Here is a 26,615-nt window from a genome sequence, read left to right on the forward strand (position 1 = left end):
ATTGAAGCATTTTGCCATCCTTTTCCTTACATTTTATACGTAACTGAAATTGCTAAATATAATCAAGACGTATATTCTTAAATTCAACCTATACTAGTGGATACTACGTAAAACGCACTTTGAATCATCTAAACTGTTGTTTCTAAAAACTATTCAGATTTCTCAATTTCTTATGAAATTAGCCAAGTAGCGCTCTTTTCAGCTCGTTTAACCCGATTATAGAGGTTCTGTTACGCACTCGGCTAACGAAAAAACAAGGAAATTATATGTTTTGAGATCTGAGCGTATTTCTGTATGATTATACCACGTGATTTTCACGTTAAACGATATGTTTAAAACAAAATTTTATCGTTTTTATTAAAAAGATATCGACGATACAACAATTTTTAACTTTTGGTACCGAATCTCGCTACTCTCATTGGCTGTTTCGTTTACGCAGCACCCGCTTGCATGCGGAATAGCGGAATACGAACAGATGACGTAGAGGGGATACTTATACATTTAGTATTCTTTGACGCAATCCGCAAATCCACAGCTTTTTTCTGCAGACGCGTGATCGGTTACTACACATTCACAGTATTCACAGTATTCATATTCACACACGACGTCGCTTATAGTGATTAAAGATGGCCGCACCAGAGGCTGCACGGCATCGCGTGGTTACAGCTCTCCTGTAGTTCCATGCATCAGTGCCATCAGTGAGAGGCCGTTCATGTGTGAAAACTAGAAAAAAAAGATTAATATATCCAGACGGATAACAGGAGCAAGCCAAGATGACGATGTTGCCGGGGCAGTTAGCCTTCGACGAGTACGGAAGGCCCTTTATCATCCTCCGCGATCAGGATAAGCAGAAGCGGCTCACCGGGCACGAAGCCATCAAGGTGAGGTACATAACCTCTCTTTCTCTTCTCCGTTTCCCCCCGTGTACCCCTTTGATGGCTTATTTCTTTTTTTACTGTTGCTGTTTTCGATTTTTTTTTGTTTTCTTTCATTTATCGTGAGACGAGGGCTCTCGATTAAAGGTACTTAATTTTCAATACTCTTCGAGTCAAATTGTTATGGAATGGAGCCTCCTAATCTAGAAGCACGCTACTCGTGTGTGCACTGGAAAAATGGCGACTCGGTCGTTTCTCGATGGAAATTATTTGGAGACTATATCACGGAAGTTCCTGTACCAATTTCGATGTAATCTGACTTTATTTTTGTTCTCAAGCTATTGTAATGCACTTCTGACAATCATAGTTTTTGGCTAAGTTTCCATGCCTAAATTTGTCTTAGAATTGCGTTGTAAGTATCATGCCCATTAAAGGAAGCGTTGTAGTGATGGAACTCTTCAACGTTGGAAACGCGAATTACAATATTTTATTCCAATTATTCGTCTTAGTCTAACTTTTTTTTTGTATTAATTTACATCATGCTGGTTATTTAATCAAGTACTCAAAAATTTATTCTTACAACAAAAAAGTTTTCTTATAATTTGTTTATGCATTGAGTGTGTATTGTTTCAGGATGTAAATCTTATTCCCAATTTTTTTTCTTGTAACCTCCTTATTTAGTATTAAACAGCGTTTATTACAATTTCTACAGATCATTATTTTTGCTCGATTGTTTTTACAGTCACACATCACAGCAGCTCGTTCTCTGTCCAACATACTCAAGACTTCGTTGGGACCCAAGGGCCTTGACAAACTGTTGGTCAGCAGCGATGGTGATGTCACAGTTACAAATGATGGTGCCACCATCCTCAAAAACATGGACACAGACCACGAAATTGCCAAGCTCATGGTTCAGCTGTCGCAGTCTCAGGACGATGAAATTGGTGATGGTACCACTGGCGTTGTTGTCTTGGCTGGTGCTCTTCTCGAGCAGGCGGAGCAGCTCCTGGACAAAGGTATCCATCCCATTAGGATAGCTGATGGCTTCGAGCTGGCTGCTCAGTGTGCCATCCAGCACCTCAACGAGATTGCTGAATCTTTCCCAGTTGACCCAAAAAATCTTGAGCCACTCATCAAAATTGCCATGACCACTCTTGGATCCAAAATGTAAGTATTTTTAACATCAATCGACGAAATGCGCATGTGTTCGTAATATTTGTAATATAGTAAACGTAAGTTGAACGTTCTTAACAGTTTTTATATTTGACTCGAAAGTTTTTACTCGAAACAATACTTGTAATGAATTCGTTCGAAGAAAATTTATTTGCCCTATGATGAAAAAAGCGCAACAGAGGAGTGGTAGAGAACCAGTAGTATCATTGTAAACAACTTTTATTTACTTGAAATATTTCATCATTATTTGGAGTTCCTTTAAATTTTGTTGAAATTAACAAATGTCATTAAAAGTTGCTCGTTTTGAGAACAGGTTTTTTGCAGTTACTCCAATGATCAAAGATTATGAGATCTGAGGGCTTGTTAACCACTCACGTTGTTATTTAAAAATAAAGATATATATGCTAGAAAATAATTTTATGAAAATTAAATTCAAGCGTCAACAAGTGTCACCGTCAAATGGCCGAAATTGCCGTCAATGCAGTTATGGCTGTGGCAGATTTAGAAACAAGAGACGTCAACTTCGAGCTTATCAAGGTTGAAGGTAAAGTCGGTGGTCGCTTGGAAGATACTATGCTGGTTAAAGGAGTTATTGTTGACAAAGATTTCAGTCATCCTCAAATGCCCAAGGTAAGGTTTGTTTTAATAAGATAAAATTTCAGTGCCTGTATCTCTAGAGCATAGTGTTTTTCATTATAAAAAATTAATTTCAGCGTTTAGAAAACGTCAAACTAGCTATCCTAACATGTCCATTTGAACCTCCAAAGCCAAAAACAAAGCATAAGCTTGACGTTACCTCAGTTGAAGATTACAAGGCTTTAAGGAGCTACGAAAAGGAAAAGTTTACCGACATGGTCAAAAAAGTGAAGGATGCCGGTGCTACTTTAGCCATTTGTCAGTGGGGCTTTGATGACGAGGCCAACCACCTTCTTTTACAAAACGAACTTCCAGCTGTTAGATGGGTTGGAGGCCCGGAAATTGAAGTGAGTTAGATGAGTATTAGTTGGAGAAACTTATTCATTATAATCTGCAATAATTTATATCTGCCCTATGATGAAAAAAGCGCACAGAGAAGCGTGCGAGTTATGTGAATCGCGTCACTTGTTATTTCTTGTATTTTCATTTCATTGATTACAGAAACTATTATGTCTTAAACAATTTGAAGTAAATTCCATAAGTGAACAAGTGTAGCGACGCTCTGACTTGGCTGCTTCAATGATCAATGATTATGAGATCTGAGGGCTCATTTTTTTAAAAAATTAAAATTCAATACCTGGTGCGTAGATTGTTGATAACTGGACTCTTAACTCACTTTTTTTTTTATCAATTACAGTTAATCGCCATTGCAACGGGTGGCCGTATCGTGCCTCGTTTTGAAGAGCTCACACCCGAAAAACTCGGTTACGCAGGTGTTGTCAGGGAACTTACGTTCGGCACAACCAAAGACAGGATGTTGGTGATTGAAGAATGCAAAAACTCCCGTGCTGTTACGATCTTCATTCGGGGTGGCAACAAAATGGTGATTATGGAAAATGTTTATTGTAATTATATTTACAGCAAGGAGAATTCCAGTCGTGCCATCAATGCACTCACTGTTCAGACACCTTGCAAAATCAACGCGTTGGAATTCTCAAAGTAGTTGAGCGATATAATTATCGTTGAACTCAATTCAAATGCGACAATCTTTTTACCATGCAAATATTGAATACCTACGACACATTCCCTTCCTAAAACAGTAATTAATCCTTCGTTGTAGATTGTTGAAGAAGCCAAACGATCGATCCACGACGCTATTTGTGCAGTACGCAACTTAATCGTAAACGATAGGATCGTGTATGGTGGCGGTGCCGCCGAGATCGCGTGTTCGTTGGCCTGTGCTGCCAGCGCTGACAAAATCAGTTCCATCGAGCAGTATGCATTCCGTGCCTTTGCCGATGCTCTTGAGGCTATTCCTATGGCTCTCGCAGAGAATTGTGGTCTTTCATCCGTCACTGCGTTGTCCGAGGTCAAAGCACGACAGGTTGCTGACAAAAATCCAGCTCTCGGCATCGATTGCATGAACTGCGACACTTGTGGTAAATTTACCTTTTCATAGACCGTATAATGTATGGAATGAATGTTTTTTTCTTAAAAGAAAATGAATCATCAAATTTCGTTTGTTTTAGATATGAAAGTGCAAAATGTCATCGAATCGCTCAAGAGCAAAACTCAGCAAATTCTTTTGGCCACGCAGATGGTCAAGATGATCTTGAAAATCGACGACATCCGCTCACCGGCTGATGCCGCTGGTTACTAATAAAGCCGTAGCTTGGCAAGAATTCATAAAATTGTTACATAGCGTATAAAATAAGATATTTTTCTCGTGCTGGTTATTAACAAGCTTTATTTAAACAAGTTTTTACTTTATACATTTTGCTAAAACACATAAAGAGCGCCTTTTTCCACGTTTATCATTTCAAAAATATTTCATACATCAATAAAAGTATTAAAACCCATAATAAAAAAGTGTTTGTCTTAGTGATCCTCATTTTTTAAACAAAACTTACTAAATTTTCAAATAATGTAATTTTTTGTGAAAATATTTAGCCAACATAAATGCTGCATGATTTCGCTTAGTTCCAGTGCTATATAGGTGTCTAATTTTTGGAGTAAATACATGATATCTTTAATAAAAATATTTTTAACAGTAGAGGTTCACTCCTTTTTTTCTTTAGTTTGTTGCTGAGCCTGAAAAACATACGTGATAAAATAAATAACTATATGTATGGAGCGCGAGGTGGCTCAATCGGCTAGGTCGTGGATTGGCACGCGGGAGACCGTGGTTCAATTCCCGGCCAGTGCGACTATTTCGGGCGAGTACCTCTGTGATTTTTCACATGTGCTTTTTCACCACGCAATGCTCCTCGAGGAGGGTTTAGGCAACCTTCTCGCAGCATAATTGCCTTATTTCCTCCTACCCCTCTCACAGTAACGGGAGGCCTCCCTTATTCCTCTTCCCTTCCTTCTCCCAAGTGCTAAGTGCCCTCAGTGGTGCCCTTTATAGGAGCCGGACGTAAAGCACTATAATATAAAAAAAAAAACTATATGTATGGAAGTGATACGACAAAAAAATTATTAACAATAATGATCATTGAGGTATAATTCGATATTGATAGTCTTGGCTGTTAAAACAGATGGGTGATGAAGTTATAACTGATTTAAAACGACTCAAAAAAATGGTTCCGAAAAAAAAATGTCAAAAAAATTGTTTTTGATGTTATGTCTATCTCAAATACCATCTATTAAAAGTATAAAAACGATTCCACACCAAAGTTATTTGGTCATAAAATAGAAGATATTTATTAGAAGCGCTTTTAAATCAATTATTTTTCGAAAAATTACTTTTGTTTTCGAATTGATTGATTTCGAGATATTTGCAAAAAAAATTTTGCAAAATACGTCGGAGCTGAAATAAACAACCTTTTATTACATGCTACATGATTTTCAAATGAAATGGTGTCTAGGTATGTACATTTTTTATTAATTTCGATTCTTCAATGTGCAGTAATCAATCGATTTCAATGCAGTAAAATTATTTACTGATGGATTTAATTATATGTTTGTTCAATCCTGTCCCATTTTTAATGATAGTTTAAGGTCAATATTTTCTTTATATCAAAATGTAGAAATCGTTTAAAATCGAAGAATAAAGTGGTTTGAAGGTACTCATTTTCTTTCTAAATGTGTTGGGAAACATGGCAACAGACGTATTATGTATGATGATACATTCAATTGATCACATAAACTTTAACTTACCAATTAATTTTGTCTTTAATTATTATTATTATTATTATTATTATTATTATTATTATTGTTTATTATTCGTCGTATATTCCAAATTTTTTTTATTTGCAATCTTAGGTTACCACTAGCCCCAATTGAATGACGCGCTCTTTTCGATGAAAGCTAGAGAGATTGGCGGCCTGGCGGCCTCCTCTTGATTGGCTGATTGGCTCTGAAAAGCGCGCACTTTTGGTATCTATTTTAAAATGTGCAACAGAGATACCAGTATCGATGAACGCGTTGTCACATCATTTGTCGCTAAAAGTCATAAGTACTTGAGTATCCCAAATAGAACACTAAAAAACTTTCGGTACCATGGTATTATACAGTGCACTGTTATCCCCGCACGTATACACACTATACCGAACTGCAGTGTATCTATCATCCCTCCATGCGGTATATGGGTATACCAGGTATACCGAAGCGGGCTACGTGAGTTCCACCTCACACCGCTGGTAGTATAGTCCGGTTTCCGGTAGCTGAAGCAATCAATAAGGAACAAATCGGAGATAGCGTCCAAACTTTGCAGATCGCTTTGTATTATGGTCTGTAAACATGGAAAAATAGTTTTGTCCAACCAAACCACGGGCTTCAATTGTTATTAAACAATTCGTAAAAATTTACCATTTTTTTTCTTAGTTTTTCTCATATAACTTTTTTTGTGGCTGTCGGATTGCAAAAATAGCTAAAGATATTTTGTTCGTTATTTAATTATCTACCAATCTGTGTAAATTAGATCATTGGAAGACTTTTTTTCGCGAAGTTATATTGCAAAAAAGTGCAAAAATCGTCGTTATAAATTGTCATTTTGAAACATCCATAACTTTTATAATGTTTGATGAAAATGCTTCAAAATTTGGTATTCGATAGCTCTTATAGAGATCTTAAGCCACGCTCAAGGCTTTTCTTGTATTATGAAAAATAACGTAAATAAACTATAATTAATTAAAAAATTCATTTGTTTGTCCTGATCGTTAAAATTGAGCTAGACTGAAACTTTAAAATGGATTTTATTCAGAATACAAAGGACTTTAATATTGTAAAAAAAAAAACTTTTTTTTTCAATTTTTACCCCGATTTTTTACAAAATTTAATTTTGCAATATTAACAAATTAACATTACTCGATCATTTTCTATTGTGGAGAAGTAGAACTAGTTCCATCTAATAGTGTATATTTTTACACAAATTTACAAAAAAAAATTTTTACGATATGATGTTTTTAACTATAGTTATTAACAGTTTAGTGTTTTTTGCTATTGTTTAATTTCTATCGGTTTTTTCAATTAAAAAAAAATATTTTAGTATCTACATAGCATCCGTTGTTGTTATATATGACTTACAGATTTTTTAACAAATAATTGACAGTTAGAAAAAATTACTTATTTATACAGTTTTACGTGCGATAACGGCCTGTGTACGGCGGATTGCATATTTCAGGCGTTTCCATACCAGTTCGAAAAATCATATTATTTGATCTTTTACTTTTATTATTGTTTTGTAATAACTAAAAATACATAAACATACATTTTTATACAAAATTTATTATGTGAATGCAAGAAAATACGATGTACATGATATTTGTTGCATACATTTTTTATAAAATACTATTTCTTATATTTTACGTTTTTTTGTTACTGGTGTGTGATCACTATCACTCTCGGTGTCATCTTCTATTTCGGCGAACAAGATGTCATCAGAATCGTCTTTTAATACTAATTCACTCATCTGAATTTGAATTTGCTCATGCTCTACGTTCTGAGTACTGTATATGTCGTTATCATCTTCATCTTCACTAAGAGACACTATTCTGTCTTCCATGTTAGCACAATTTTTACCTTCACAGTAAAATGCTTTTCCTAATTATATAGTATTAGAAGACGATTCTGATGACATCTTGTTCGCCGAAATAGAAGATGACACCGAGAGTGATAGTGATCACACACCAGTAACAAAAAAACGTAAAATATAAGAAATAGTATTTTATAAAAAATTTATGCAACAAATATCATGTACATCGTATTTTCTTGCATTCACATAATAAATTTTGTATAAAAATGTATGTTTATGTATTTTTAGTTATTACAAAACAATAATAAAAGTAAAAGATCAAATAATATGATTTTTCGAACTGGTATGGAAACGCCTGAAATATGCAATCCGCCGTACACAGGCCGTTATCGCACGTAAAACTGTATAAATAAGTAATTTTTTCTAACTGTCAATTATTTGTTAAAAAATCTGTAAGTCATATATAACAACAACGGATGCTATGTAGATACTAAAATATTTTTTTTTAATTGAAAAAACCGATAGAAATTAAACAATAGCAAAAAACACTAAACTGTTAATAACTATAGTTAAAAACATCATATCGTAAAAATTTTTTTTTGTAAATTTGTGTAAAAATATACACTATTAGATGGAACTAGTTCTACTTCTCCACAATAGAAAATGATCGAGTAATGTTAATTTGTTAATATTGCAAAATTAAATTTTGTAAAAAATTGGGGTAAAAATTGAAAAAAAAAGTTTTTTTTTTTTACAATATTGAAGTCCTTTGTATTCTGAATAAAATCCATTTTAAAGTTTCAGTCTAGCTCAATTTTAACGATCAGGACAATCAAATGAATTTTTTAATTAATTATAGTTTATTTACGTTATTTTTCATAATACAAGAAAAGCCTTGAGCGTGGCTTAAGATCTCTATAAGAGCTATCGAATACCAAATTTTGAAGCATTTTCATCAAACATTATAAAAGTTATGGATGTTTCAAAATGACAATTTATAACGACGATTTTTGCACTTTTTTGCAATATAACTTCGCGAAAAAAAGTCTTCCAATGATCTAATTTACACAGATTGGTAGATAATTAAATAACGAACAAAATATCTTTAGCTATTTTTGCAATCCGACAGCCACAAAAAAAGTTATATGAGAAAAACTAAGAAAAAAAATGGTAAATTTTTACGAATTGTTTAATAAGAATTGAAGCCCGTGGTTTGGTTGGACAAAACTATTTTTCCATGTTTACAGACCATAATACAAAGCGATCTGCAAAGTTTGGACGCTATCTCCGATTTGTTCCTTATTGATTGCTTCAGCTACCGGACTACTCGTACAACAGAGCTACAGAGCGCCAGTAAATTAAAGGTATATATAGTTGACTTTCCGATCTGACGGTAATGTAGAGCGCAACTTACCGAAAATTACTTGCTCTGGTAACGATTGCGGAAAACACCTCATCACACGCATGATGCACGTAGTATATTATACCACGTGTGATTGTCTTCCCCTGTGTGATAATGATTTGACAACAAATAGATAGACGGACAGCTCAACATACCGCTATCTCTTTTGCACTTGGTATAACGCTCGCCGCTCTCGCCGCCCTCGCTGGTGAAGTATTTATAAACAATAAAACATATTTAATAAAGTAATGCATTAGAAATACCTAACTGGTAAAATGTTGAAGAAAAGCTATGACTGAATGCATTTTATTTTTTTTTACTAAAAAAATATTATTCAGTAGTGTGCGCAAATATCACGTTGTATACTAAAATAATAAAGGTATTGGATACATATACTTTTCGTCTTTACCGCCACTAATATGGTAGTCGAGCGTTGTGTAACAAATCCAGCTATTTGTTGTCACATCATTATCAACACATTATCAGGATAAGCTTTAATGATGTGACGACAAATAGATGAACGACAACTTATACACTTGTCGTCCATCTATTTGTTGTCAAGTCATTATCACACATTGTCAGAGTAAGCACAAGCACACATAATATAATAGTATATCGCGTGAAGTTGTGAAGAAAGTTATAGCATTCAGTTTTCATCAGCTTAAGTATAACGTTCGTTAGCAGTGTGATTCTACGTGGCAGTAAATCGTAATTGTTGAGTCGTGATCAAAGTTTAGAACTGTTTTTTTATCAACTAGTAAATTTGCCTTTTTTTTTATTAACACTCGTAAAATTTTTCAATAACATTTGCAAAACACGTTTGTGTAACTGTATTTCCGTCGCTTATTTCAAATTAGCCCTATTTCATTTTCGCGGGAAGCAACGTTTGTACCCTCGAAACTTGTTTAAAAATATTGACATTGACAAGTTATAAGGTTTTTTTGTGGTATAGAAATGAATCAACTTATAGAAACCAGCTGCGAGGTAAGTCGACTTCCATTCAAATGTTCGAGCATATTCCGGAAAAAACCGGCCGCATGATTTTTAATTTGAGAAGTAAAAGAAAGAAGCATTTTCTATCAGTTTTGAGGTAAAGAAATATTTACATATTGCAAAATAGATTAATTTTCGAACGCAACTTTATGTAGCTGTAGCTACTAGCTAATACCATGATGTAAAAATACGCGGTGCGGCGTTCCGACGTCTCATTTTCGTGCCGTTCTGCGCCTTCCATTGCGACGCCATATTTGAGGGAGACGTGGCTATATACTACAGCGGCGAAGAGCCTGTACAATGAAACGAAGCCGCTTAAGTTGAAACTAAAACTTATCCCATGCATCTCACCTCGAATTGAGATATATATATTTATATATTTGTACATATATACGTAAACTGATCATCGTTTACCTGTTTGTTCAGTTTTTTATGTGCAAATATTGCCGAATTGGGTGTTTGGTCACTAAAACAACTGGAATGAAAGTATTGAAGCAAAAAATATACATTGTTTCACGAGTTTCTTGATGCTAATATATGTTTTATATCTTAAAAACTTTTGAAATCCGCAGACAGACATGGCGGCGCGGTGGAAGCCATGATGTAAGAAATATAATGTGTGGCGTTGCACATCCATTTTGATTCGCACCGCCATGTCTGTCTGCGAATTTCAATAGCTTTTAAAATATAAAGCGTATTAACATCAAGAAACTCCTGAAACAATATATATTTTTTATTTCAATATTTTCAATCCAGTTGTTTCAGTGACCAAACACCCAATTTGGCAATATTTGCACAGAAAAAACTAATTAAACAGGTAAACGATGATCAGTTTACGTATATATACACAAATATATAAATATATATATCTCAATTCGAGGTGAGATGCGTGCATGGGATAAGTTTTAGTTTCAACTTTAGCGGCTTCGTTTCATTGTACAGGCTCTTCGCCGCTGTAGTAGTCACATCTCCCTCCAATATGGCGTCGTGTTGAAAGGCGCAGAACGGCACGAAAATGAGACTTTGGAACGCCACACCTTATATTCTTACATCATGGTGGAAGCATTGATCAATCAAAATGGATGCGCAACGCCGCGCGGGCCGCACCTTGTATTTTTACATCGTGGCTAATACCATGTGTTTTTATATATATATACATGTGCTTACACTGACATCGAATAGAAAGATGTTAAAGGAAATGGATGATTGTGTTCGCAATTTTGGATCCATAATGGGTCCATTTGGTATAAAGTACTGGATGATGACATCACATGAATACGTGAAACGCATATACCCGTTACATCTATATATGTGTTTATAGTAACATCGAATAGAAAGATGTTAAAGGAAATGGATGATTGTGTTCTCAGTTTTGGACACATATTGGATCCATTTGGTATACAGCACTGCTGCACTGGACAGTGGTGGGTTTCCGACGCAACTCGGAGGTTAATTCTGACTCAGACTTGTTCAGATTGATTTAAAGTTAGATGAGAAAGGTTTATAATCAGATGTTAAACGAACGACGAATAGTTGTCTTTTATTTCGAAGTCATGATTAATCTCACTTAAGTCAGGCCTCATATTTATTTTAAAAAAAAAATGCATGATACTTCTTCTTTCGTCAATTAATTGCATTGATAAAAGTTGATTATACTAATATCACCACATATCGCTTTAATATTTCCGATTAGTTCACAATAGTTTTACTCGTTTAACCATACCGTTCTATGGATAACTTATTGCACTTACAATAAATAATTTATCCTACTAATTTTTTTAGGAACGAAAGGATTGACAGACAGTCGACAAGGAAAGAACTTAAATTTTTTCCGGACTGTCCTTAAACACTTGTATACACTAAATTATTTTCCAGTTAAAATTTACTTGTTTGTTTGTTTTATTTATATCTGAACGATAATTATATCAATAGAACTATCTTGTAGACACATACTCACCTATGAATATATCTGTACTTGGTTTGGTTCTCAACTTCGAATTCAAAATCTTGTGATAGGATTCAAGTTTATTATTGGTTCTATCTACCATATTAAATATGCTAAATACTTCCGGAGTAACTTTAACCATCCATTCATTTCGAAAGTAAACATCCCAAAATCTTTTCCGTTTGGCTAATTTCTTCTGATCATTTTTAAAACTTTTTTTTATAAGTTTTCTTATTATTTTAAATGCTTTTTCAGCTTTATCAGCTGGAAAAAGTGGTATTAACAAAATTTTCTTCATAATTTCATAGCCAATATTATTGTTCTCCTTATTATTTTGTCTCAAATATATCCTATATTTTTTTGACTTAGCTTTTCGTATTACAGCCTAAAATAAAAATATGCTAAATTTCAATAGTTTAACTTGCATGTATGTAAAATTCATGAAAAATAGTGATCAGGAATTAAAAAATTTTAAAATTATATAAGACGTAATCGATTTTTTTTTACAATATTTATTACACTGGACATGATTGGTAGGTTAAAACTTATTTATAATAATATATTACTTGGCAGTTTAAACATTAAAGAGTTAAAAACTTATTAATAATTAAAAATAAATTACGAATATTAAAAAGATTTAGGAATTTAATGTATCTATGCAATTTAACACTTAAAACTGTAAAAATGATAAGTTATGAGTTTTGTCAATTTTTTATTTGCTTACAACTTCTACTACCGATCTAGTTATGAATGGTTAAAAACAGCATCAACAAGTTTCGAATGGCTTAGAGCTTTTTTCCAACCAATTATAACATTTGTTAATGCGTGAGTGCAAGAGAAATGGTATACATTCAAAACATAAATAATGTATATAAATTATTTAATTATGATTGATGATTAGAATTTTTTTTTTTTTTTTTTTTTTTTTTTATGTGTGAGGATATCGTTGTTACACGGATGCTATTAGGCATTGTGTGATTACTTTTTAATTTCTTTTTTAACTTGGCATTTTTCAATGTTTTTTGATATTATAAATCTAATTATTTTTCACAAGGCTCATGATGTCGTTAGTCAGAATGCGTGATTTTTCCAAAAATCGAACGATATATATACTACATTTTTGCGCTTTATAAATGTATGGTCATATTTTTTAACCTACTAAGTTTCTTTCTCTATGTTAGCAAGCCTGTAATGGGGCACTTTCCAAAGATATTTGCCGAGAAAGACGTAAAAATTGGCTTCATGGTTATAAATGACAGACGGTATCAGAATACCAACGCTGATGTACGTAAATGGGTCATTCTTTTAAAAACCGAGCACTTTTTGACCAACACATCTCAGAATTGGCTGAATTTTTTTTTTTCCAGACTCTACTTTTAGCAAAAAACATAAAAGTTCGAGGTTTTTTTTTTTTACGTATTTTAGATAATATAAGCGGTCGAAAATTCGATGAAAGCGAGTTTTTAACTTGAAGACTAATTTTCAAAAATTCATAATTCCGGTTCTATTGGAGCTGAAGATTTAATTTTTTTTTATTATAAATTACTATGTTAACTTAATATTCAACATTATGAAAAAAAGAGTATTAATAATATTTATTTATAATGTGAAACTAGACAACTTTAAACCCATTCGGTAATTTTTTCAACAGATTCTTATGTTGAATAATTAAACAATAATGCATTTTCGGTAGTAAAGAGAGAAGAGCCATTTTTGGGTGAGGTAACAGAAATTTTAAAATAAAATATGATTGGAAGATTGCTCTGCCCTGTGAGAGCAATAAATCTTTTCTAACAGAATTTTTTTTTCAACGTAAATCTTTCAATACAAATATATACATACGATTTGCGAACGCGTCCATAGATAATTATATAGATTTAAGGTGGCTCATCATGCTTGTCCTATCCATTTGTGTGACATTATAGACTATCACACTTGAAAATATTGAGTAGCAGGCTCAATATATATACCTACATAGATACGAATCCGCTTGTTTACGTACTGAGGTTAGCCCCGAGTTTCGGACTTTCTTAGAAAAAAGATTAATCAAACAACCTGCTCCTAGTTTTTTTGTAACATATGGCTCGACTTTTAGCCAAAAAAAGCTAAAAATTTGGGTGAAATAATAAAAATGCCTTATAAGACTAACTCTAGAATTTAAAATTTGAATGCATTTTTTCGACTTTGGTCGGCAACATGCTTTGAAATTCAAATAGTAGATCCGTTGAGTAATACTTTACCATAAATTTTAATTTAGGTGCAATAGCTGCTCAACTTTCATAAAGGTAATAATTCACCTCAAGAATTAACATTATAAAATATGGTGATAAAAAATAGCTTCTTTACCGAATTATATTTCTTGCTCATAATGGTTAAAATTTGGTGCACTCCATTAATATTTGGACTCGTCTTAAATGTAGCGTCTACAAATATACTATTTTCTTCATTAAACTTATTCAAAAAATCCTTGTCATAGAGAATAACGTGGTATCCATGAGATGAAGAGTTTAACAACTCTGCAGAGAGGGAAGTTTTATTGCCTTTTTTATCAATAAACTTTAAGAGCGATGGATTTTCCTGCATCTGCTTGCCGAATTCTTTAATTGAATCGTAGCGCTTGCAAATAGATGTATGTTTCACTTTATGTTGGGCTCGCTGCATAGTTATATGAACATTTTCATAAGCAAAGTATTTGTCTAATCCATCGAGCCTATGAAGTATTAGATTTATAAATAATTAAACAAATAAATCAATATGTGTCTGTGTGTCTGTCTATGCAAATGTATATGGGTCATTAAACAAAAATTGATAAATACGAATTGATAGATGCGATACTTTCACGCCCTAGTTGAGATTTTTTAACTTAAACATTAAGAATTTTAAATTATTTTTTTCAAGTTGTTTGTCATAACAACGGATAAACATGTGTGTACACTAATGTACATGGGACTTTTTGCGTAAAATATCATATGCTATATAGTTTTAATGTTCAATAAACTAAATATTATTTAAATTAAATACTTTAGATAATGACAGTTTTTTTCAAACATCATATGATATGATACAGTATTGCAAATACCATGATATCTCATTTGCTGCTCTTATTTTAATACCATGATTTACAAAATAAATGCATACCTCCATTTTCTTTATAATTCTTATACCAAACGATCTAGCTAAGGAACTAAAAAGAAAAAATTAAAAAAGCTTTCATTTTGTTTTGTAAACATCTAAAAAGTTCAGCATTAAAATTTATGACGTCTCGAGTATAGTTAGCTTGATACATTTATCGACTGATAACGGTATTTTGTACTTGGAAATATTGGCGGAAATTCTGTCTGTGAAAATTTTGTCCATGACCCAATACTTATTCTATAAAGTATATATACTCACCCCGATAGCATTGTGATAGCACGACCGCGACTGTGGAGCACGGCCTGGAGCACACGTGAAAGCACCGTGATGTCCACCTGTCGTAATTTCTGAGCGCACACTGCAAGCATGGTGTGGAAAGTGCATGTCATGCTATCAGACTGCATGGATTGTGTGTATACCAGGGCTGTTGCATACGCTCATGCAAGGTGGTATGCATGCAGTGCCCATTACCCCTAACCTCTTCTATATACTTTTATCATTATTTTAATTTATAATAATAAGAATGTTATTACAAACAATTTATTTATTTTTATTTTAATTATTTTAAATTTATTTTAAGTGCCCCTCGATAATGGATACTTGGATAAGGTTTGTGTTTGGAGATAAAAAGTCGACGTTATTCTCTATGGGTAGTAAGACGTTATTGGCAGTGATACCACAGAAGTTTGCCATTTGTAGAGGAGTTTTTGTGAGCTAAAGTCGAGCTGTGATGCTGTGTATTAGGAGTGAGGTTTTAGGTGGGAAATGTTGTGGACGTGAATTTCGATTGTCCATTTGGGCAAATAAGGGCGTCTTTATGTTGTTGTTTTAATTGGGTTAGCTTTCGAGAAGTTGTAAAAGGAGGCCTGGTGGGTGAGCTGCTTTTCTTTGGGCGTGTTAATATCTTTTTAGGAGTATTCGAAGCGTTGGAGCACTTTTGCTGTGAAGTTCATCAGTTGCTTTGATAAGATCTTGCATATTGTCTCCCCCTCCTCTAGTCCAGGGAAATCGGAGAATCTTGATCTCTTGTTTCTGCTATTTAGGTCATTGTAATCATGTCAGGCTTCTTCGACTGTAACAGATTTTTTAACTACGTATGTTAATAGTATGCCTTGCTTGTAATTCTGTTAGTGTTTTTTCTTCTCTTAGTTTTTTCGGTAGGATCGTGATAGTTTTACCTTCGAAAAGTAACACTGGTGCAAAACCGGTAACTGTATGTTCTGTTTAATTGCATTTCTTTACGCATTCATGTGCTATGGTTGTCCATGGCTGCTTTCCTTGTTTTTCATTTATCTTACACCTTATTTTATTTTTTTTTTACCCAGTTTACCTTGATAGTTCTTAGGCCAAGTCCCCGGGGCTACCCGCTCACCACCTATGTGTAGGGATGTATTGCCGCACCCATTTTCCAACCCTTTTACTGATGTTACACCTAATCCATGGGCACAGTGTGAGTATCTTCGGTGAGACACCTTGCCAGTTAATCTGACACTCTTTGCACCAACGTTGCATCGGGTCTACTCGCCACTGTGTAGCCTTTCCCCGGGGAGGACTCCATATTTCAGGACGTTCACTCCTCACCGGTGAAGCCGGCGACCTCTGCCGAAGCATCGGATCCAGGTTATTTAGCATCCCCGGAGAAGTCTCATGTTTCAGGGACCACTCCTCGTCGGTTAGGCCGGCGATCCCTGCCTGGTGCATCGGATCCGCTAATCCCTACCTCCTATCACTGTTTTGCATTCACTTAGGCCCGAAAACCTGTGGGGCAAGGAAAAAACTCTGGAATTGCTCTGAAGGAAAATTCCATAGAAAATCCCGCCCCAAAAAACAGCCGGGGTTACATAGGAACTTTTCCGAGCTGGGGGTCGTGCAGCTAGGTATCCCGGCTATCCGAAAACGCTGTTCTCTAATGGACAAGTGACTTACGTTGAACTCTATCCCGATCTAATAAATGCTAACGTCTCTGGTGACATACCAGGAGACGTGTTTAGCTAGAGCACAATCTGCTTCTAGCATTTGGGGTTTCATGGCCACTCTTCCAACCGCCCTGGGGTTACCAGAGAAGATTTTGCTACAACAGCAAGCCAGGAAAAACTCTAGAGGGAATCTAACATGGAGAAACATTTGCAGTCTCTTGTTTTTATTATTAGATCTTGAATCAATGGGAATGCTTGCGATTGAGGTATAACTATTTTATTTAGTTCTCGAAAGTCCATACATAATCTAGATTTTTTTCCATCGTCTGTTTAAATGCTAAAGTTACTGAGGCAGCAAAAGGATTAAGATTCTCCTATTAACTAGTATTTTAATAACATTGAGATTTGTTTTTTTATTTCCTTTTTATCTTCAATCGTGCACCTATATAAGGACTTTTACTGCAATATTTATCTACAGTAATAACTCTATGCGAGCTTCGTGTTCTTTAACTGAGCCAACATCATATTTATCTTTTGCAAAAATTGATTTATATTTATCTTGTGAATTCATAAATTTTAGTTTTTTGATGGAAGTTTAGAGCATGTAGTAAGATTTCAAACTTATTTGTGTCTATGTTTTTATTAAAATTTATTTTTTTAGTATAAATACATTCAGAATTTTTTTCTTTTTCCTTCTTTCATAATATTTGTAAATTTTCATTTTGGATTAATTTAAATTCTTTCATCATATTTAATCCGATTAAGAAATCAAACTTGATTTCCTCACTTTCTACTACGAACATATCAAATTGACTTTTCTATATAATAAATTTTTACTCTTATATTTATCATTCCATTCGCTTTCGTTGCACCATTAATCGCCATCAAATTAGCTTTTTCTGTTTTAAGTTTATCATTTTTGTTTTTTAATTTTATCAATTTATAATTTATTAAGGATACATTTGATTCTTAATCATAAATCCCGGTTACTTCTACTGAATTGTTTATAAGTAATTTGATGTTAATCAATGGTGGAACTACAAGTTTTTTTGAACTGCGCATCATTTAATTCGACTTCTAACTGAGAGTTGTTTATTAAATTAATTTTATTCTTTTTCTCTTTTTCATCGTCAGCTGAAATTTCTTTTGATTTAAACCAACAATTTGATTCGAGAGTGAAATCGAGTGCCTTTATTTAATTTTTCGCATATTTTATATGTACTGTAAAATTTCTTTTTTTCTGAAGTTTTCTTTCTAACTAAATATTAATTTTTATGGATTTCTCTGTAAAGGTCCTCGACTTCTTTTAAACTTTCTCTATTGTTTTGTTGTTACCATACGCATCAAACCAAAACCCCATAAGCAATTCCAAGTGGAATTCCAAATGTATTATAAGTGTGTTTATAGGTGGAGTTACAAATACACAACGTTGCATCCGAAAATTGATTAACTAATTTATTTATTTTGCAATTATGTAAATATTTCCTCACTTCAAGCCTTATAGGGAATGCTGATACAACACAACTTCTCTCTTTTACTTGAAACCTTTATAAAGTTAAAAATCGTACGGCCAGATAGTAAACCTGAGCCCGAGTAGGTCCTTAATATCATTCAACCTTTCTCGTAGATTCGCAAAACTATAAGCCTTAAGCTACCTTTATGGGAGTCGTCGGATTTTCAAGTTCCGGATGAGACTGTACAAAACAACTCCTGGAATGAGCCACGCTCCGAACAAAGATCAGGTGGCTTTTTAAACAGCGACTGCAGCTATGCCTGGATAAGCTGCGACAAAAGTTTATTTGTAGTGAATGTCACGTCTGGTGAGTACGTAACATCATGGACCTTCACATATAAGATAACCACTGTGTCAGCCTTTCCTGCTCGTCCAGGAAGTTTGCCCTTACTTCTGGTGGGGCTTGATAGCAATGCTATTAGAATTCAAGATTCCGTTGGGCAATTGTGTGTTTTTGATTGTTGCATTTCCAAAATTTTATGTACTATTCTAGTGAGTATAATTTGTTTTTAGTGCCATGTACTAGTTTTATCTCATAGTAGATGGTTTTAGCTTTAATGAGATACTAATTATTTTTAAAGGTACCAGCTGGTGTTGAACAGGCGTGTGTGATGTACGGTGGGGCCGACTGGGAAAATTTTAATGAAGAAAATCGAGACTTAGTTTTACCAGAAAATAGTGGATTAATCTTTGTATCACTCAGAAACTTCCAGCACTTGATAGTTGATCTTAATAGAGATTCATGGTCTAAGTCATCTTACGGTGATAAGCCTATTGTAGCCTGTTTAGAATTTGTTAATTCTTCACCTGCAGTACAACCTCCAAAAAGTAATGAAGTAGAACCTTCAGAAAGTAATGAGCTAGAACCTTCAACAAGTAATGAAGTAGAATTATTCTTTTCAGCATACAATTTGATAAATAAAGGTAAATTTGTAACTATTTTTCTCGCACATAACTGTATTGGTGATTGACAAAATAAAATGTTGTGATTTTAGAAACTGAACATTATATGAAGTTCATTAGAAAAGAATTTGAGGCTACTGCACTGTCCAACGAAAAACTATGCACTGTCTTGCAGTGCTCTTCCAAAATTGGCTGTTTGATCAGTTGTTGCTTAGGTCGTATTATGATCTGGGAGTTTAATGGATTTCTCACATGGGTGAGTCCAATTTTGGATAAGTACGCATTTATCACTCATGCAGTACTTCTTGAACCCACCGACGACCCCAAGCCCTGTTGTTTCTTATGGGCCACTTATCAGGTAAACATCTTTTTTTTCTCCTTCAATTATGTAACTCGATATTCACAAATCAATTTTAAAATACTTGTTTTTAGGGTAGTACACCAGATTCAGTAACAGTGCTACGCATGTATATGTTAATGTTTAAAAGCAAGATAAACGATGAATTTGGTGAAAACCCGACTTTATATTTTAATTTGAAGCCAGACCCAAGTCTAAGATTTGAGATCGAACTAGCAAAAAACGAAAAAGTCCACAGTCTTAATATAATTGAACGAGTCAATCGCGACGCGTCGGATTTACGGTCCCGCCGAGGCGAGGAGTCTCTATTACTCATCGGGACTCGAAAGAGATCCCTACTTTTTGATTTGGATCGATGGTACGAAGAACAAATGCCATCTACAGTTGCTGGATGCCGAAACCCTAACAATATTTTGGCTTGTTACAAAGCACGACAAGAGAACCATTCACGAGACGAAATAATATGTTGTTCGTACAAGCCTAAGACGTTGCAAGAGTTTGCAAAAAAAGTTCCACACTCCCCAGAGGAACTTTTATGCCCCAATTCTTTGAGTTTGGAGTGGATCGATTTATCGGAGAAAAATTTAGTGTTCTGGCTCACCCGAGGGGTGCAGTCAGAGCTACTACGAGAGATCACCACAGCTGGACCCATTGTACTAATCATGCCTAATGAAATCTACCGCAGGTGTCTCCTTGCAGGCCTTATACCTTTTGATTATGTCATCCCAGATTATAGTGTAAAAGTAGAACAAAAAGTAGCTCGAGAAATGCTGCTGTCGTTATGCCTAGATCAACGGTGTGCCAATTTCTTACTGCGCTGTGCCATAGAGTGGTCAGATGGCAGTACAGAGTATCTATACTTAAAGTTTCTGAGGTGGAGTATCCAACGTGGATCTGAAATCAAGTTGATGGCCGATCGTTTGTGCAAGCCGTTGTTTGATCAGTCGGGTGTCAATATGGACGAGTCTGAGTTGAAAACGTTACATAACTGTGTTCAGCAACTCGAATGTTTAAAGACCGTTATATCAAAATTACCCAATACTGAAATCGATTTAACTAAACATAAAAGGGCCCTTAAAAAAATAGCAGCCTATTTTCAAGTTGTGTTGTGGTTTTATGATGTCGGTCTGTTGCCGGAAATGCAAAACATCGACGAAAGCGATGACGTGCAAATTTCAGCGCTTACGAAAATTCAGTATCCAAGAAATAAGCTTGTAGAGTCTTACAAGAAAAAAAGACGAGACGCTTGTACGAAGGACAATAAGGAAAATGATGTTTTATTCATTGATCAATTGATTGCCAGAAATTGTTCACCACTCAAAGTGCAATGGAAAGAAGAGTCAGACAGTGAGTGTCCTAGTCAAGATGGTCTTTATCCTCCTCCATCGCTGCAATCTTTGCTTAGGAGTTTTTTAACTGACTGCTATTGCGAAGAAAAAAGTGACGAAGAGGAGGATAAAGATGGTCAATTACCTGAAACGTACACTAAACACTGCATCATCTTCTACTTGCTCATGGACCTGTGCATGATTCTCAAAGACTCAAATTCAGCAGTCGATCAACTTATGAAGTATCCCGCAGCTTTTAAGTTGAGTCCTAGTATTATTAAACTCATCCGAGCTTTTTGGCTTCTCGATCACGAGGATTACGATGGCTTTTTCAACATCATGACAAGCCAAATTGTTTCCAGCAATGACATCGAAGACTGGCAGCATGAACTCGCTATAAATTCACTTTTAAAAAACAATCAACACAAATTAGGTACGTTTTCAAATTTTAAAAATATGTAACATACATTCGCAAGCTGTCAATTAATTTTTTTTCATCATTTCTTTTTTAACAGCTCTAAATTATCTGCTCATTATTAAACCACCAGTGATATCGTCCGATCATCGGCGCATAATGATCGATCTGGCGGTGGAACAGGGTCATCTACTGTTAGCATTCCATGCACGACCGCCATCGGATTGCGGACCGTTACTCACGAGTTTCTTCCGCTCATGTGAAAAACATGGAAAGCTCAGAAAAATTTTGCAACTTTCCTTAAACCCGGAAGAAGAGAAAGCCTTTGACAATTATCTCAAAGAAAATTATAATGACAAAACTAGATTGATCCACTACTTGCTGACGAACCGCCACGTAGAAGCCAGCCACATTTTTTCTGTAAAAAAAAACTTTAACCCACATCAATCAATTGATGAGGAAATAAACTTTAACTCAACCGCTTGGAATTTACTAAATTTGGTTCACAAAAACGTACCCGAAATCTCAAAACGTTTTGCAAACAGCTGGAGAAAAAATACCTCGAAATCGGCCAAGGGACGACGATTTTCACCATATCCCATTATAAGTAACAACAATGAGTCACGTAGATTTCACCATAAACCAATGTCTCAATCTTGGGACATTGATGGTGATGTTTACAACTTGGCAGTAGAAAAGACACTTGAGACGTGTCGCAAGCCCGATCGAGATGGGCTTGGACCATTAAATTATACGCCTTTTCTAACTGCGCCATGCGCAACAATAAATGCTCAACCAAAATTTGTTACTCAAATAAATAACAAGAGTGATACACATTATGTTGTATACCCAAAACGGAAGATCTTCACGAGAAAGACGGCTTTAAAAATGGTAATTGAAATAGTCAAAAAGCGGCGAAAACTTAACAACCAATCCAGGGACTCAACATTGAATGGTTGTATACTTTATCTACATATATATATATATATATATATATTTGTGAACCTCGTTTTATTATAATTTTAATGTATTCGTTCAATTGCTTGTTTTAGATTTGGATCAATCGGGATCATCTGACTGTAGGCTTAGCATGACTAAAATATGTAGCACACCACTTGTGCAACGGAAAGAGAATGAAAAAATAAACAACTTGGATACTCAAACGCCGCAATCAATCCTCAGAATTCAGTGCAAGTCTCGTGCGCCTAGTTACGATTTTACTGAGGTGAGCTAAATGTATAAGGTCAAAAATATGTAAAAGGATTTATAAGGCCGCATATGTATATAAAATGATTTAATAAATTAACTTATAAATTAATTAAAGGATAATGTGAACGATGAAGCAGATACCCCAAAAAAACATTTGGTAGCTAAGAAAGTACATGATCAACTCGAGCATACTGAAAGTGAAGACTATAAGTTTTCGTTACCCGAAACAGTTGAAGATGTTCCGGTTATCTCTGAAGGTTTGTGATCAAAAAAGACATATTTACCGTAACATTTAAGGTAGTTGTTTCCCAATGTATAGGTTAATCGTATGTATAAATATACAATAATAAGGTTATGTTTAACTATCATCCCGTATTTGTTTGCGTTATGTTAACCCACAAATGACGCATCTAGCGCATTTTTGGTAGATCTAAAACATGACAGGTATCAGTTTAAATGTAGCTCGGTAAAATAATACACATGACTTATTTAATTGGTTTTATTGATATGGGAGGCTTGTTCGTTACCCCCTATGAACTTGATATCGCCATAACTCAGAGGAAAAATGATAAACGATTGGATTGTACATGTAGTTGTAAGGCTGAGCAAGTGTAAGTATATGTAATAGGTGAACTTGTATATTCAACAAAGTACATTTAGAGGTTATTAAAATGAAAGCAAACAATAAGAAAAATTTCTTATGACATCTTTACCAACATAGGCACGAGAAGTTATCGATTGATAATGCAATTTCCACTGACATAGCACCAAAATGGGGGGAAAAAGCTAAGCATAATGTGAAACATGTATACGAGCAATTCGGTATTCGGTACACTGCAATAAAAATATTGCTTCTTCGGTGTAAATTTACTGATTGTTTATTTTCTGCATGTCGTCTGCTTGGCACGATTGTGATTACGATTTCCCTGGCACCACTTAATTCTAAACTTCAAAATAGTGTCAGGTTTTAGTTTTACTAAGATATGCTAAATGCGGCACTTATGGGTTAACATGACGAATTTAAAATATCAGAGAGAAATGTGAATACCTCTCCGTACGTAGGTACATAAACATATGCATCTACCTATTTGTAACTTGTGCTCATGTGACAATGTGGTGTTGCTCCTTACGTGATACTCTTGGTTTTACTGTAAAAACTATCAATATTATAAATACTGCGACGGACATTGAAAATAAAAAGACCTACTCTGGACTTGATATATTTACAATAAGAATAGTAAATTTACTACAGTAATTATAATGCCTGCCATGATGGAGTATTTTACTTTTGCAAGATACTTAATACTCAAACAACAAATAGTGTGAACACGACTGTTATTTCTATTAATGAAGTTTAAGACGAATATAAAGAAACAATTTATGCATGTTTATTTTCTGTATTGAAGTTGTAAATAATCGTTTCGTAAATATAAAATCCTACATAAACTTTACAGTCAACATGGTAATGTTACTACGAGATTTATAAAACTGAACAATACAAGTAGTAAATTTATTATGATGAACTTAGTAAAGTTACTATGACGGGCGTTGGGAATAAAAAGACCTACGTACAACGTAGTACAATTGCAATGGTTGGTATCTACTACTCTTTAGTTGGTATTTTGACTATTACGACTGTAATTTTATGAACAATGTGGTACATATACACAAGACTTTTTTTACAGTGTATCTTCCAAAATCAAACGAAGAGCACTATTTTGATTACTATTACTTTAAAACTATGTTGTAAAAAAATCTCAAAAAAATGTATGTGTTTCTTTACTGCCTAAGATAGTTTTCAGTAGTTTTTCAATTATTTATAAATAGGCGGTAAGTTACAATTTTTTAAATAATGAGACTATGTAGTGTTTGTACCATTGCTCTAATATTAAAAGAGTGATTTTTTGACGAGGATATTATAATAACGACGTGGTTAATCGGTCTCAAATTTTTTAAACATATTTCTCGACGCTTAGATTAGTTTTGCTGAAAATTTCGTACCTTTTTAAATACTTTTGATTTAGGAAACAACTAGCTTAAGTAACTAAAAATCGAATTTTGAGAGAATGAACGCAAATTTTATTTTCAGATGTTTGTCAAACGACCACTTTCAAATTTGCACATCCAATTGGATTACAGAAGTAAGTTCCTTCAAGTAAAAAAAAAAATTTCAATGTATTAAATTTGTATGAATTTTTCAGATTTCTAACGCCAATTCGCTTCGATGGGGATGAGATAATGAGTGTCTTGGAACTAGATCATACTGGTAATGTAGAAAACCCCGTGGGAACAACTTCACGGCAACCTCAAACCTATTTTATAATGCCTTCAATATTTACAGACCGAATAAACCAAAGTACGTCATTGCCAGAGGAAATGGAAAAAATATCGGAACATTTAAAAAAAACATCCGATGTTCCAAACATATTCATCGAAAAAGTCTCATCATCGTCTGATGTTGAAGAACCTGAGGAAGATAGCAACATGTTGACTTTACCAAACAACCCACTTATGAAGCCGACGGATGATTGTAAGGAAGAGTATTTTAGCAAATCCACTCTTACAAAACGAACTCGAGGACGACCCAAAAAAGTAATTGAATTATCAGAGTCATCAAAATCAACTACAACAATACGCACGAGGAGAGCTGGATCTTCTACCAAGGATGTAGCCCCTACAGTGAAACCCACTAGGAAAACTAGAGCTGCATCTGTTGCTAAAGAAAATGTTGATTTGAAAACTGACGAAATGGCTGAAGAACAACAAGTATTTACAGTGTGGTCGTCGAGAGCATCTAAATTTAAAAAAAATACTTCGATAGTTGCTGACAAACGCTCAAAGGCCGGATGGATATCCAAGGATGACGAACAAATCACATCTACTGAATCGGTACCTGCCAACGATGATCTGCCAATGTCTCACACTCAAAGTAGAATAGCTGAGTCCGTAGACAATGATAAAAAAGGATTGTCAAAAATAAGACCAACCAGAGCCAGGACCGTATCGAAAAATGAACAACAATCAACCACCACTAGAAAAAAAAGAGCAGGTGCGGTAGTCCAGGAAAATGATCAGGCTACACCCACAGCGAAAGAAGATAATAAACGATGTTTGAGGAAGACGCGAGCCTCGTCACTGGCAAAGGAAACCAGTAACAATATCATCAACTTGAGTAACCCACCAGCCAGGGCAGAAATTATACGAGCAATCCAGACTACGAGACCTTCCAGTTCAGAGCCCACAATTCGCAGGCGTAAGTGCTCTGTCCAGTCAGAACCGGGAGACATCGAAAAAATTTTAATTGACACAAGAACTGTAAAGTCAAAGAGTAAAGCGGAAAAAAGGAATACGACAGGTCGAGGTCGCAGAGCGACTAGCGTCGATTCAATCGTGAGTGTGCCTGAAGGTAGGCGTGTAATGCGCAGTTTACTCACTAAAACGATCATCAAGGAAGTCATCCCCGAAGAGCCAATATCCATGAAACAAACAAGAAAGAGAAAATATGCTTTTTCTGTTACTGGTAATGAAGCTAAGAAAGTACGTGATCAACTCGAGCATACTGAAAGTAAAGACTATGGATTTTCGTTACCCGAAACAGTTGAAGATGTTCCGGTTATCTCTGAAGGTTTGTGATCAAAAAAGATATATTTACCGCAACATTCAAAGTGAATAAGAATCAAATTTTGAGAAAATGAAACTTTTATTTTCAGATGTTTGTCAAACGACCACTTTCAAATTTGCACATCCGACTGGATTACAGAATTAAGTTCCTTCAAGTAAAAAAAAAAAGAATGTTCGATGTGTAAAATTCATATGAATTTTACAGATTTCTAACGCCC

General features: G+C 34.6%; 2 protein-coding genes across 2 annotated transcripts; both read left to right on the forward strand.

The window, feature by feature from the left end:
- Positions 1-611: 611 nt before the first annotated feature.
- On the forward strand, positions 612-4,553 carry CCT5 (chaperonin containing TCP1 subunit 5). The gene is made up of 7 exons (XM_014358637.2): positions 612-881; positions 1,618-2,042; positions 2,486-2,678; positions 2,762-3,031; positions 3,382-3,567; positions 3,805-4,123; positions 4,214-4,553. Exons 1-7 carry the CDS (start codon positions 774-776, stop codon positions 4,342-4,344), a joined length of 1,632 nt encoding a protein of 543 aa, XP_014214123.2. The 5' UTR covers positions 612-773; the 3' UTR covers positions 4,345-4,553.
- Positions 4,554-9,694: 5,141 nt separating this feature from the next.
- On the forward strand, positions 9,695-26,153 carry LOC149373327 (protein ELYS-like). The gene is made up of 12 exons (XM_089597461.1): positions 9,695-10,045; positions 18,678-19,055; positions 19,145-19,487; positions 19,559-19,824; positions 19,899-21,585; positions 21,668-22,522; positions 22,620-22,792; positions 22,892-23,033; positions 24,866-24,917; positions 24,978-25,042; positions 25,118-26,045; positions 26,132-26,153. Exons 1-12 carry the CDS (start codon positions 10,016-10,018, stop codon positions 26,151-26,153), a joined length of 4,941 nt encoding a protein of 1,646 aa, XP_089453587.1. The 5' UTR covers positions 9,695-10,015.
- Positions 26,154-26,615: the final 462 nt, after the last annotated feature.

Source organism: Copidosoma floridanum, unplaced genomic scaffold (assembly GCF_036245765.1).
Source record: "Copidosoma floridanum isolate Cflo_tuat_1 unplaced genomic scaffold, Cflo_Japanese_pri ptg000032l, whole genome shotgun sequence".
Classification (NCBI taxonomy): domain Eukaryota; kingdom Metazoa; phylum Arthropoda; class Insecta; order Hymenoptera; family Encyrtidae; genus Copidosoma; species Copidosoma floridanum.

Bases quoted from the DNA above. Each gene is read 5' to 3' on its own strand.
- CCT5 (XM_014358637.2), top strand. From the start codon at position 774: ATGACGATGTTGCCGGGGCAGTTAGCCTTCGACGAGTACGGAAGGCCC. The intron at 2,679-2,761 runs GTAAGGTTTGTT...AATTAATTTCAG, and splicing joins GTCATCCTCAAATGCCCAAG to CGTTTAGAAAACGTCAAACT. The intron at 3,032-3,381 runs GTGAGTTAGATG...TATCAATTACAG, and splicing joins TTGGAGGCCCGGAAATTGAA to TTAATCGCCATTGCAACGGG.
- LOC149373327 (XM_089597461.1), top strand. From the start codon at position 10,016: ATGAATCAACTTATAGAAACCAGCTGCGAG. The intron at 22,523-22,619 runs GTTGTATACTTT...TGCTTGTTTTAG, and splicing joins CAGGGACTCAACATTGAATG to ATTTGGATCAATCGGGATCA. The intron at 23,034-24,865 runs GTTTGTGATCAA...TTTTATTTTCAG, and splicing joins TGTTCCGGTTATCTCTGAAG to ATGTTTGTCAAACGACCACT.